Source organism: Silene latifolia, chromosome 8 (genome assembly GCF_048544455.1).
Source record: "Silene latifolia isolate original U9 population chromosome 8, ASM4854445v1, whole genome shotgun sequence".
Classification (NCBI taxonomy): Eukaryota; Viridiplantae; Streptophyta; class Magnoliopsida; order Caryophyllales; family Caryophyllaceae; genus Silene; species Silene latifolia.
This window is the reverse complement of record NC_133533.1, coordinates 5,181,453-5,193,775: the sequence shown is the minus strand read 5'-3', so window position 1 is coordinate 5,193,775 and position 12,323 is coordinate 5,181,453. Positions and strand designations below refer to the sequence as shown.

The following is a 12,323-nucleotide window of genomic DNA, read 5'->3' as shown; positions in this document are numbered from 1 at the left end:
GCATATCGGCTCGTTCCCCCGTCGCCCTCGGTCTTAATTAGCCGAGGTGATCGAGGTTTTGGCGCTGTCCTCCGGGGATGGCCTCGTTGCCGCGGCGACGCTGTCCTCCCGCGAGTGGGGGAAGGACTTTGGTCGGCCACTGGCAGTATGGGCTCCGCCGGCGTCCTAGTATGCTCCGCTCCTTGCACTGCCCCCGACAAGTTGTTCGGGGTCACTGTTACCTCTGGTTGTTTTGACATCTTCTTAGCTTTTTGGGTGGGTTTTTGTTTTGTGTTTTTAAGGGATTTGATTAACTTTTAGTATCTTTCCCCACAGACGGCGCCAATTGTTCCGGGTGTAATTCCAGAGCAGATATTTGTTACCACTCGTAGCTTGTAGAATGACGTCTTTGCTTGAATCCTCCTTTGATCTCTCCTGAAATGATGAACAAACTGAGGGCTCGCCTTTTGCCGAGCGTACTCACTCCGACGCTCAAGTCAGTAAACTTAAAGGGCTAAGTATGTGTTACTTGACTAAACGTGTATTGTAGAGAGATAAGGAAGATATTACCAGGTGAATAGTGATTCTTAGGTTAAATTGTGGATCCTTTCCTCAATGAGGGTTGAGGAGTATTTATAGAATTTTCACCTTTTGTCACGTAGTGGCCAAGTGGCCAAGTGGCTAGCAAGTGGAAAGACCGTTCTACCCTCGGCCGACGGACCCATGGCGGCCTACCAGGGTCTTGGATGTGAGTACGCGGATATGTGCCCCGGTGGTTGCTTGCCGGGGGACCCAGTGACAGTAGGCAATGGCGTCGGCTAGGTCGTTCTCCCCTAAGTCGTTGACTTGATTTGGATATCTTTGACCTTGCTCAATATGTTGACTCGGTCAGCGGGTGCAGAATATGCTCCATCAGTTATATAAGACCACTTTATGTGTAAGACAAGTTCTCTTATAAAAAGCCCAATAAAATTAATTAATAAATTAGTATAAATTTTTTTTATTTTGATAACCTAATATTTTATATTGATAAATTACTTATTTAAATGTGTCTGTATTACTCATAATATATCGAGTTATTAAAATAAAATTAAAATACAAATATAATCTAATGATTAGTTTGCTTTGATTCTCTCCTATCGCGTAGTCATATCTTATGACGGCCCCATAGAAGAAGTTCTTGATAGGCCCATACCAGCATACAAAAAGCCCATAAACAAACACTATTGAGGCTAAAACCCCATCCAAAACCCTTTCACTTTTTTCATTGCATCCGATCTCACAAAATGACGACTTTCGCAGCAGCTAGATCCCTCCTCCGAACCTCCTCCTCCGCCGTCCGAACCTCCGCACCTAAGTTCGCTGCCGCTCCCAAACCAAAATCCAACCCTTTCAACCTTCCGAAGCAAAGCCCTATCTCTTCTCCTCGTATTTTCAGGTACCTAATTTTATTCCGTTCATTCCAATCATGAATTATGTAATGCATTACACATTTGATTCATAAATACGTTCCGTAATCGATACGTAGACGATTAATTTACTCGGTATCGGATTACGATTGGCAGTGGCGGATTTGGGAAGGGTTAGCCGGGACGGTCGCCCCTCTAATTAGTGAAATATTTAAATAAATTGGTTAGGTTTTTGATTTTATGTAGTTCACCCTATTGTATTACTTCCCTGATTATTTGTTTACCTTTGATGATTTTGATCACAAGTCATTTAAGTGTATTCGGGTTTTCAAACCGAAATGGGTATGAGCTTGTGATTGATATAATGTGAGTTAGGGGGTGCGGAGTGCACACTCATATAATCGGGTTATCGAGTTCATGTGTTATATGGATGAGGTTGTGTGTTAAGACCGTTTAATAAGTGTTTACGTTGTATATTACGTTCCCTATCGGAGTTAGACCCTTGGGTCGAGAATTGAAACACTTAGCATATTCCTTTCGGTTGGTGGTTACATGTGTGGGTGTTTGTTTGAAACATAAGAAACAAACATGCTTATCCTATTAACAATCTTGTATTACATACATACTGTGTATATATAAGGAAGAGTTAGAATACTTCATTCTAACACATAAATTTCAGATTTGGTAATGCAAAGCAAAATTAATAAAACTTTATTAAGGGTGTGTTTGGATATCAAAAGTATAGGGAAAGGGAGGGGAGGGGAGGGCGAATGGAAAGTGGGTGTTTGGATACAATTTCCCTCTAAATGTTGCCTATTGTGGATAGATTTTGATTTACTTTTGAGGAGGGAAATGGATCCCTCCAAATCCCCCCCTCCCCCCTCCCCACAAGGGATTTTGAATCTCCTACACTCCCTCCCTCCCTTTCTTTTCCCTCCAAATCTCTCAATCCAAACATACCCTAAGTAGTCTCTTTATCTTTGCCTAGATGAAGAGAGCCTCAACCGTCTTATCCTACAAGGGATTTCGTGTAACCCAAGGCATAAAATAGGGTCGAAATACTCTTAATGAAAGCGTGCTCTTCGTGATTCGGTTGATATCCAAGTTTACGATCATTATCACTACTACCCTATATCAATTTCTCCAACAACAAACAATACAAAAGAGAAACGAATGATTACTTCTCACAAAGAATAAAAAAGGTGATAAATGATTGGGGCGGAAGAGAGTACAGGGGTGGCCCATAGGGCGTTCAGTTCGGTGGTTCCGTTAGTGGAACCGGGGCCCAAAGGATAAGGGGACTCAAAATTGTTTAAGACTGTTAATTGTACCAAGACAGGGCAGTGGCGTAATGGTAGTAGATCGTTGTATCTTTTCAAGCGTGGATGGACAGTACGTGTTGTCGTGTTCGAAACCCTTTCAAGACATTTTTTTGGATTAAATTTTCAATGGACTTGCTTTTGTTATGTTTAAAATTCTCAAAATTTGTTGCTAAAAAAACAAATAAAAAAAAACTCAAAACTAAGCATGTTGTGAGTCGATCCCTATAGACCAATATGTTCAGCAAAGCTTGTAATGTACTATTGAAGTACGACCACCAAAGATTTGATATACATGAGTTTAAGTAAATTTTATATAATTTGTACATTAGTCTACTATTGAAGGGGAGCCTTGGCGCACTGGTTAAGGTGTTGCTTTGTGACCGTGAGGTCACGGGTTCAAGTCCTTGGAGCGGCCTCTTGCCAAAATGGCAAGGGAAGGCTTGCCCCAATTACACCCTTGTGGTGGGACCCTTCCCCGGACCCTCGCCTAGCGGGGACGCCATCGTGCACCGGGCTGCCCTTTTATTAGTCTACTATTAATACAATACTTCCTCCATTCAACTCCACTCTACCACTTTACTTTTTCAGGTTTGTCAACACGTGTTTTACGCGGTAAATATTGTTAGCTACGTATTTGCAAAAATTATAAAAGTTAAAAATATTTTTAATGTAATCGTAAAGACGAATCAAACAAGATCCCACATGAATATATTTTCACTTATGTATCGAGAGAAAATTGAAACTGAATGTTCACTTGTGAATAGTATAGAAAATGGAAAGTGGTAGAGTGGAGTTGAATGGAGGAAGTATTTAGTTATCATTTTAAAACATAGAGAGTATATCTTTTGTAAATGAAAGTTACAATGAAAATAATACTCGGTATACAATAAAGTTTTAACTAAGTATGCAATTGATAAAATTCAATGGTCGGTAATAATAAAATAACACGTTTTTTTTACAGCCATATTATTCGGGGCCTCTCAATAAACTTTAGAACAAGGCCTCCAAATACCATTGGGCCGCCCTGAGAGGGTACTAGTCTGTCCCCTCAAAAGTTTCGCAACGGTAATTAGAAATATTGGTTGCGCCATTGGATTGACCAGTGTGATACTAGTGTTTTTTTTATTTTGCCGTGAACCTTAAGTAAACATAAGTATTGGTTACGTTGTAATTTGTTGCATAAACATGAAATTGGAAGTGATGTGTGAATCTGAGGGAGTATAAATGTGGCTTTTTTATGTGGGATGATTGTTGATGATCTTGAGATTAAGATTTTCAGGCTGAACTTTCGGATTCCGAGTTTTTTTTATGTGTACAGATAACCTAGATAGAAAGAATGTTAATGAATTTGTAAGGAATTAATGTGGTTTTTGTTGTTGATGTGTATGTTTTTTCTGTTAAAAAAAGGTCACCAGTGGAGCTGAGCTGCTGTGTTGAATCGTTGATGCCGTATCACACTGCAACGGCCTCTGCATTGCTTACGTCGATGCTTTCTGTCTCTCCTCAACACTTCGGTTGGACTCTTGAAGGTAAATTCTGTCACTTTTGCGTATTTTTTTTATTTTGTTAATGAGTGTGTTAGTTCCCCTCTTCATATTATGTACGTATGTGTATAACGTTGGATTTTGCTGCAGTAATATACTGATTTGTGTTTTAAAAAAGATTATGTAGAACTAAGTGGTATAAGAGATTAGGAGTAACATGATAGGCTTTAGATGTGCGTGTTATGTACGATGTGGCAAACAATCTATGAGGTGATTGAGATAAAGTGCTCAAATCATGACAGTATTGCACATGACTATATGAGTATGTCCTCCTCTGGAACATGAACGCTTTGCAAGTGATACACCGTCTAGCCTTTATCCATGTAAATGCATTTGCCTCTAACTGTTTCTCTCCCGTCACTCTGTTTTAGTCAAGTGCGCCCCACGCCTAAACCTTAAGCCATTGACCATAGGCATCAAACGTGCCTTGTTCGACCTCTTAGAAAGCATATCCCTTAGATATAGAGTTCTAGATAGCTGGTTAGTTAATTGACTCGTCTTATATCTTGATTAAGATTTCGTGAGTGTATCACTTTTTTACTCCCGTCTTCCTGCCATGTGAACTGGGACCCAATACCATTTTTTGTGATCTAATTATAGTTCATTCTTTAGTTTTCCAAATTCTTTTCTTGTTATGAGCAATCAATATTGGAATTTTGAGCCAATCCCAGGCTAATGCTTTTGTGAATGTTCGAATATTTTTGTACTACTAAAGGATAGTTGGCTCTGTGATAAAATAGTCAAGTAGTCTTTTCTTCCAACTTTTTACAGCTTCAGAACTAGCGTTCGAGTAATTCTGAGGAGTTGTGGTTCATAATGAAAATTAATGGTTGGATCATGACGTTACACAGAGGTTTTGAATCATAATTAGAGAATCCGGTGTAAATGATTTTGAGGCGTGCTTTCCTTAGACACATGCAAACTATTTTTTTTTCCCTGTCACGGCCGTAGTTTCAGGTTTATGGTTGAGTACTTGAATCTTTTTTTTTTCTTTCCTCCCCGTTACTTTCTTTGCATGATTTTATCAAATTTGTTGCCACTGAGTTAGAACATAATCACAAGTTAGGAATGAGATGATTATAAATTATAAAAAAAAAACCACTACGCACCGCATCCTAGTATTTGACATCTAATAATAGTAAGTAGACACTCGCCGCGTCATATGTATGTGTCTCTTGTGTTTTAGAAAGGGGCTCTTTTTCCAGTAAGTATTTTCTATCAAAAAAAAACTCAGAAGGTTAATTAATTAAGTCCTTCATTTAGGTTTGAATTATGTAGTTTTTCCTTCTGTTTTCAAGTTATTGCTCCTTTAGGTTACCTTGTGTCATCCCCTGTATCTCTAAAAGAAACGTCCCTCTTTCACTCTTGTAGGGAAAGACCCGGATTAAATGAAGAGCAAGCTACCAAAGATGAGATAAACCCTGATAGCACTTCTGTTGAAATTTGCGAGTCTTGTTGCTGTACTGAGATATTAAGTAGTTGAGTCATGTTTTGTATTTACAAAACTTTATGACTTGATTATATTACTGCAAACTTCTTAATTAGTCAAACTTTGCTCAGATTTGAGTTTACTAAAGATGCTGCTCTTCATCCCTTAAGAGATAAATGGTTGTGTTATTAGAATTTGCTTTTTTTAGATCAGTGTTTTGTAAGTCGAAAATAAAGTACATTTGGCCTGATCTACTGGCCATTCACCAGCAGTTACATGATTACTGATTAGTATTTCTATGCATTATGATTTTAGAGACATCCTAATACGTCAAATGCATTCAGATTGCAATGACGATGTATGTTGAATGTCAAATGGTTGAGCAAAGCTAAATGTTTAAGCCTAGGTTACCAGGTTCAGGATTCGGTGGCACGAACCACGAACTGGTTCGGCCGAACTGGAATTGGGTTAGTTCGCGGCCTGGTTCGCCGGAAATCGCGGACCAGATCGGCCATATCCTCGAACTCTATATAAGAATGACTTTGTATGCCAATGAAGTGTGTGGTATTTGCAATGACTTTATATGCCAATGAAATTTGTGGTATTTGCCCTGCTTGCAAGAAATGCCCAGTTTATGCATTAGTATGTGGCTTCAGTTAGTGAAAATGAGATGGTTGAGCGACATTCTTGTTGATTTGCAGATCCGTGAGGGTGAACGTTCGTGTCAGTGAGATTTAATCACGATGCTGCATTAGTGGGTGTAATATTCTATCTAAGGTTTCGCTGAGATATGATTTCTGATGCTAGATTAGTGGATATCATACCTTTAAGGCTTTGAATCTTAGGATGATAGGTCTGTATTCATTTTTTATCTCACACTAGGAATAATATCGCTTGTTACAATGCTGCCAGATATTGTCTGCACTTTTGTGATGTTAGATAGTCAATTCTCATAAGCTCGTGACAATTATTTCAACACATTCTGAGACATGTCATGTTAGGTTATACCCTTGTTTGACCCTCGGGCACTCTTGGCTGAGTCGGAATATAACATAACACATGTCCTGATGAATATGAGTGCATGCTCTTTCATGAATCTCCTAATTATTCTTATGTTAGCAGGCCATGACAACTTTTTTTTTTGGCAGCTGCAGGCCGTGATAACTGACAGACATTTCCATTAGGAAATTTCAATGGAAATGTCTGTATAAGTTAGGATTTCAATAGTTTCGGGAGAAGAGGAGGATAGGAACAATAGGAGGTTACAATGGATCCCGGCGTTTTTATAGATTGAGAACTCAGATCTTTATTACTTTATTATACTGAAATTGTTGTCGTTCCTTGCGCTTATTTGATCCTCATCCCTTACATAGGAATTAGGATATTGTTGAATCTTGTATCTTGCTGCAATAATAACTTACTCTGCTACCTAGGCAAACTGTACTGTGAGAGTTAGAATTTTCACCTGCACTTTGTTTGATTATTCATCAAATTTTTGAGAATATCCTTTTGTCTTAGAATGACTCGGGCTTTCCTCTTTTTAGGGCCATGATCATCTCCTTTGGCTTGCTCGGAAGTCTTTCTTGTCAAACTGATTTGAGTAGCCGGCGTTAGCAATAGATGTTAATTTCACTTTCGAAATAATTCTCTTTGAACCATGTAAGTTAAGTGTTGTCTTCTTTTATTGTAGATGGATGATATTTGTGGGAGGTTAACGAGGCATTGGCCATTTTTTTCGATTGTGAATTGGCCTTTGTAAGGCAGCTGATTTAGTTACATCTGGTTCATTTTAACCGAGAATTTCATTCATGATATTTATAGAACATATATCTGCAGAAAATATTGTGTTGGTACAAATTTGATTCAGTATGTGTTGGTATGTACTCAGGTCGTGGGCCGTAATCACTTGCGGGTATCGTCTCTTTTCGGGTTAGTGGTATAAAGTTGTTAGTTTCAACTACTAGTCATTTCGACTTACTTCTAATCTGGCCATGTCTTCTGAGGTCTAGTTGTAGTGTAATGCTTTTACGCCGTGATTTTTTTGGCCATATCCGCTTCTTTGTGCTTTTGTTGGCCATATTCGCTGCTTTGTGCTTTTCACGGTAGATTTAGCTACCAGTGGTCGCTATCGATTCAATCCGAATAATTCTTCTTGCTCGGTTGCTCACAAGTCACAAGTGTTAGTTGTTACCGTCAATTTTGGAGGCCTGACTTTGTTGTGAACGAATAATGTACAGATTGGTGAATAAGTGAATATCGCGTTGCATTGAAAAGAAGTTGCCAAATTTCGTAAAGCGCAGTTCGAGTTTGATGACCAGCCCTAATTCAAGTTTCATTCGTTCTTTATTATTTTCTTTTTTTTAAAAGTTAACAACTCTCACTACTTTATTCATCATTTATTGTTTTCCTTATTTTCTGTGCCTATGCGAAAAGGGAAGATAATTAGTAAATAGGAGTGAGTAGTGTTATTCTACTAGTTTAAACCCCGTGCGATTCATGCAGGTTATGAGTATTTTTTAAAATGAAACGGGTATCTAATTGATTATTTGCAATTTTCATTATTTTATTTTGCTCTGAAAAAGTTGGAATAAAAGATTAATAAAGAAAATTGAATAATGTGTTGAAATATATAACTATGATAAAAATATTATTATACGATAAAGTAAATGATTTCAGTATATAAATAAATATACTAAGTTTGGTGCCCAACATCGCCCATGCTACCTATATTCGTCATTTAAATTTTATTTTCTATTAAATATAATTGTGATAGACTTGTTTAAGCCTTTAAGATATACATTTACTATTTATAATATATTGTTCTATGATACATCTTAAAATTATGTTGAGCTGTAAAATTTATCAACATATTAAGAGACACCTCCAGTACTTCGAGTGTTGATACTTCGAGTGTTGATATTAGTATGTTCATTACTACTTCAATACACTAGATTTATATTGTGTTCATTACTACAATATAATATAATAATTTGTGACTAGACTTTGACCGGTAGAATCGAATCATATGATCGTATTATGATCATATTTCTAGAATTTTCAAATAAACAGAGCTGTAGGATTCTACTACTAGTCTACTATGAATAAAATTGTAGAATTGAGATCGATCAAACTTATTTAAAACGTAAAATTGTAAATTTGGAATTCTGATAACAATGTTCACATAATTGACTTTGGCAAACGGGTCAATCAAATCTAGTTTGGAGATAACAATCCGTTTCCGATAATAAACATTGAAATCGCGTTGAATAAGTACGGGTCAATTCAGGTTTCAGGTCAAATTAGTTTGGGTGTGGGCCGGGTTATTCAACAACCAATACAAAGGCCCATTAACCCAAAACATAATTACCAAAACCCCATCTAAAACCCTTACCCGTTTCCAACTTTCCATTGCATCACAAGTCACAACACAAAATGGCGACTTTCGCAGCAGCTAGATCTCTCCTCCGAACCTCCTCCTCCGCCGTCCGAACCTCCGCACCTAGGTTCGCCGCCGCATCCAAACCAAAATCCAACCCGTTTAGCCTTCCGAAGCAAAGCCCTATATCTTCTCCTCGTATTTTCAGGTACCTAATTTTATTCCATTATTTCCAATCATGAATTATGTAACGCATTACACATTTGATTCATAAATACGTTCCGTAATCGATACGTAGACGATTAAATAACTCGGTATCGAATTACGATTGGCAGTGGCGGAATTAGGAAGGGTTAGCAGGGACGCTTGCCCCTAGATAGTGAAATATTTAAAAAATTTGGTTTGGATTTTTGATTTTTTCGGTTCACCCTAATTTATTACTCACTCCGTCCTGATCATTTATTTACCTTTAATTACTATATTCTAAAAGTAAATAAATGATTAGAACGGAAGGAGCACTGTAATTTCCCGCAAATTTTCGCAAGCTGTAATTAGAAATCTTGATTCCGTCATAGACCTGTGTGGCTGTGTCTGATTCTAGTGCTTCTGTTATTTCCTCCGTTCCGGTCATTTATTTACCTATTCCATTTTGGTGTCTCGATCAATTGTTTGCCTTTCTATTTGAGGAACGCCTTTGACGGGCAATTTGATCCTCCACACTCAATTTGGTCCAGTAGTCATCCATTAATTGGCTCTCCTCCCTCCTTGGTGTTTGTGCCAAAACCAAAGGTAAACAAATGACCGGAACAAAGGGAGTAATTGTTTTCCTTTGATTAAAATACAAATGATTGAGACGAAGAGTCTAAGAAGTAGTTTGTCATGACTCATGCAACTCAAGCAAACTTAAGATTATTGGTATTTCAACTCGTTCGTCGTAATTTGTTGCATAAACATGAAAATGGGAGTTATATGTGAACTTAAGGGAGTATAAATGTGGCTTTTTTATGTGGGATGATTGATGATTTTGAGATTAAGATATTCAGGTTGAATTTTCGGGAATCCGAGTTTTTTATTTGTTATTTATGAGTACTCAATTTTGTCATTATAATACAGAAAACCTAGATAGAAAGAATTTTGTAAGGAATTAATGTGGTTTTTGTTGTTTTTTGGGGATCAAACTTGTAGATTAACCTGCGGAAAATAGTTAACTAGAAATTAAACGGGGTGTAGCCACCCCTACTAAGTCATCTCTAAGAATGGAACGTAGCTCAGCTGACGGAAAAGTAATGTTGATGTAGGCGTTGTCTTCTGTTACTCCTTAATTTACTAGAGAGTAGCTAGCCTTATTAGCTTCATCCGGTACATGTGTTCCACTTTTAACATTCCAAGAACCCTGTTGAATGAGATTTTTGCATCTAACGGTGAGTGGCTGGAGGGCATTACTCGTTTGTGCCTCTGCATTAATAACGTTCACACACGTTTTGTTGTCCATATGAGCAATGATGTGGTTTTTGTTGTTGATATGTACCTTTTGTGTTAAATAACAAAAGGTCACCAGTGGAGCTGAGCTGCTGTGTTGAATCATTGATGCCATATCACACTGCAACGGCCTCTGCATTGCTTACGTCGATGCTTTCCGTCTCTCCTCAACATTACAGTTGGACTTTTGAAGGTAAATTCTTCGTCAATTTTGCTTATTTTTTCTTTTGTTAATGAGTGTGTTAGTTCCCCTCTTCATTTTATGTGCGTATATGTATAAAGTTAGATGTAACTTGTTTTTTTTAGTGTAGAACAAATCAGATGATTCATGTATTGTATGGTTGTACTACTTGAGATATGAATGTAATGTTATTCTTAATGTGTTTTCGACCATCTAATCGAAATCTGCAACGATATATCATGACGTGAACCTCTATTTCATAGTCGATTGGCAGTTATATCTAGTACAATATATATCGTCTCCTATTGTAATTGATAAAAGATAGTCCCTCTGTCCCGGTCATTTGTTGTTCCTTTCCATTTTGGGGTGTCTCAGTCATTCGTTGTTCTTTCTATTTTAAGAATGAATTTAATGAGTAATTTGATCATTCACACTCAATTTATTCCACTTGTCATTTAGTAATTGGCCACCTCCCTTTTCCTTGGTCTTTGTGCGAAAACCAAAGGACAACAAATGACCAGGACAGAGGGAGTATCAAATATGCAATTAGCCAATGATAATTGGAAGTAGTAGGGTAACATGTTTTATTTTTCTGTGAAGGGAGCTAAAGAGGCGGGGATTCGCACTTGTGACCAATCGTCTACATTACGTATTTAGTTCGTCTTAACAACTAGGTTGAGACATCTTCGATTTAGTAAGGCAGCATGTTACTAAATGCTATTTGTTTCTTATAAATGACTTTGAGTACGTAGCATTCCTGAAATGAAGTTATACTCATTTAAGTTTGTAATTATGTAAACAATAATATTCCGGATTCTTGAACGATAAATAGACAGCTTTCGAGTTATCGTATATTATGAAGCAATTTCATGCATAATACTGACAGATACATGCGGGAAAAAAAAAAGATAGATGAGGTTTTATCCAAACATGGCCTAAAAATCTCAGAAAAGGCCTACATTAGTCTGCTTGAGCCGGATTTGAGTTGATAATTATACACTCGAAACTCCTCCTATGATCGATCACCTCTAATGTTTTGTTGATGTGCTGCATGACAGGACTAGCCAAGGATTTCTAGGGTCACAGGACAGCTTCAAAGCTCCCAAAATCGTCTCGTATCAAGCTCCAACATGGATAGAAGCACAAGAAGTGTTCATGTGGGAACTTTGAGAAGCCAAGGTTGTGCAAGTTTGGCTTATTTTCTACTCACTAGATTGAGGTTATTTATAGACGTTGTAAACAACTTGCTTTATATATGTATTACAGGTAACACAAATTCTTGTTCAAGACAGACAAATCCGTCTTAAAAAATACATGTCAAATAGATAGATGAGGCAAAAAACCAGAATGCCTGGGAAATGGCCAAGTCTTGTCTCAACTCTCATCCACCTATATAGGAATATAGGGTACTATTTGTCTTGTTTTATACTTACGACGGATATGTCCGTCTTAAAAAAGACCAAATTAATTTGTATGAAGGGTAAAGTATAAAGTGTTGCACATTGCTTTAGAATCCGTGCAAGCACTCAAATCTAAAACATGTCATCACCAACAATAGTATAATACTCCCTCTCAGTCACTATAATGTTCCCTCTTTCCCAAAA

At 37.5% G+C, this 12,323-nt stretch overlaps 2 protein-coding genes across 8 annotated transcripts; both read left to right on the top strand.

Moving 5' to 3' along the window:
- The first annotated feature begins 1,203 nt into the window (after positions 1 to 1,203).
- Positions 1,204 to 8,195, top strand: LOC141596118 (protein NUCLEAR FUSION DEFECTIVE 6, mitochondrial-like). 7 transcript variants are annotated; one of them, XR_012522389.1, is made up of 4 exons: positions 1,204 to 1,417; positions 4,118 to 4,239; positions 6,385 to 6,443; positions 6,832 to 7,187. XR_012522389.1 is itself a non-coding variant. In XM_074416163.1 (4 exons), exons 1-3 carry the CDS (start codon positions 1,266 to 1,268, stop codon positions 7,583 to 7,585), a joined length of 288 nt encoding a protein of 95 aa, XP_074272264.1. In that variant the 5' UTR covers positions 1,204 to 1,265; the 3' UTR covers positions 7,586 to 7,612; positions 7,921 to 8,195. The 7 variants fall into 7 exon arrangements, 6 of the variants coding, with proteins under 6 accessions (XP_074272264.1, XP_074272266.1, XP_074272265.1 ...); XM_074416163.1 differs by lacking the exons at positions 6,385 to 6,443; positions 6,832 to 7,187 and adding exons at positions 7,572 to 7,612; positions 7,921 to 8,195; XM_074416165.1 differs by lacking the exons at positions 6,385 to 6,443; positions 6,832 to 7,187 and adding an exon at positions 7,921 to 7,943.
- An 879-nt stretch (positions 8,196 to 9,074) lies between these two features.
- On the top strand, positions 9,075 to 12,006 carry LOC141596120 (protein NUCLEAR FUSION DEFECTIVE 6, mitochondrial-like). Its single transcript, XM_074416166.1, has 3 exons — positions 9,075 to 9,267; positions 10,610 to 10,731; positions 11,778 to 12,006. Exons 1-3 carry the CDS (start codon positions 9,116 to 9,118, stop codon positions 11,795 to 11,797), a joined length of 294 nt encoding a protein of 97 aa, XP_074272267.1. The 5' UTR covers positions 9,075 to 9,115; the 3' UTR covers positions 11,798 to 12,006.
- The last annotated feature ends 317 nt before the right edge of the window (positions 12,007 to 12,323 follow it).

Excerpts from the sequence above, each read along its gene's own strand:
- LOC141596118 (XM_074416160.1), top strand. The coding sequence starts at position 1,266 with ATGACGACTTTCGCAGCAGCTAGATCCCTCCTCCGAACCTCCTCCTCC. Across the intron at positions 1,418-4,117 it reads TCTTCTCCTCGTATTTTCAG|GTCACCAGTGGAGCTGAGCT; the intron begins GTACCTAATTTT and ends TGTTAAAAAAAG. Across the intron at positions 4,240-6,027 it reads CTTCGGTTGGACTCTTGAAG|ATTGCAATGACGATGTATGT; the intron begins GTAAATTCTGTC and ends AAATGCATTCAG.
- LOC141596120 (XM_074416166.1), top strand. The coding sequence starts at position 9,116 with ATGGCGACTTTCGCAGCAGCTAGATCTCTCCTCCGAACCTCCTCCTCC. Across the intron at positions 9,268-10,609 it reads TCTTCTCCTCGTATTTTCAG|GTCACCAGTGGAGCTGAGCT; the intron begins GTACCTAATTTT and ends AAATAACAAAAG. Across the intron at positions 10,732-11,777 it reads TTACAGTTGGACTTTTGAAG|GACTAGCCAAGGATTTCTAG; the intron begins GTAAATTCTTCG and ends GCTGCATGACAG.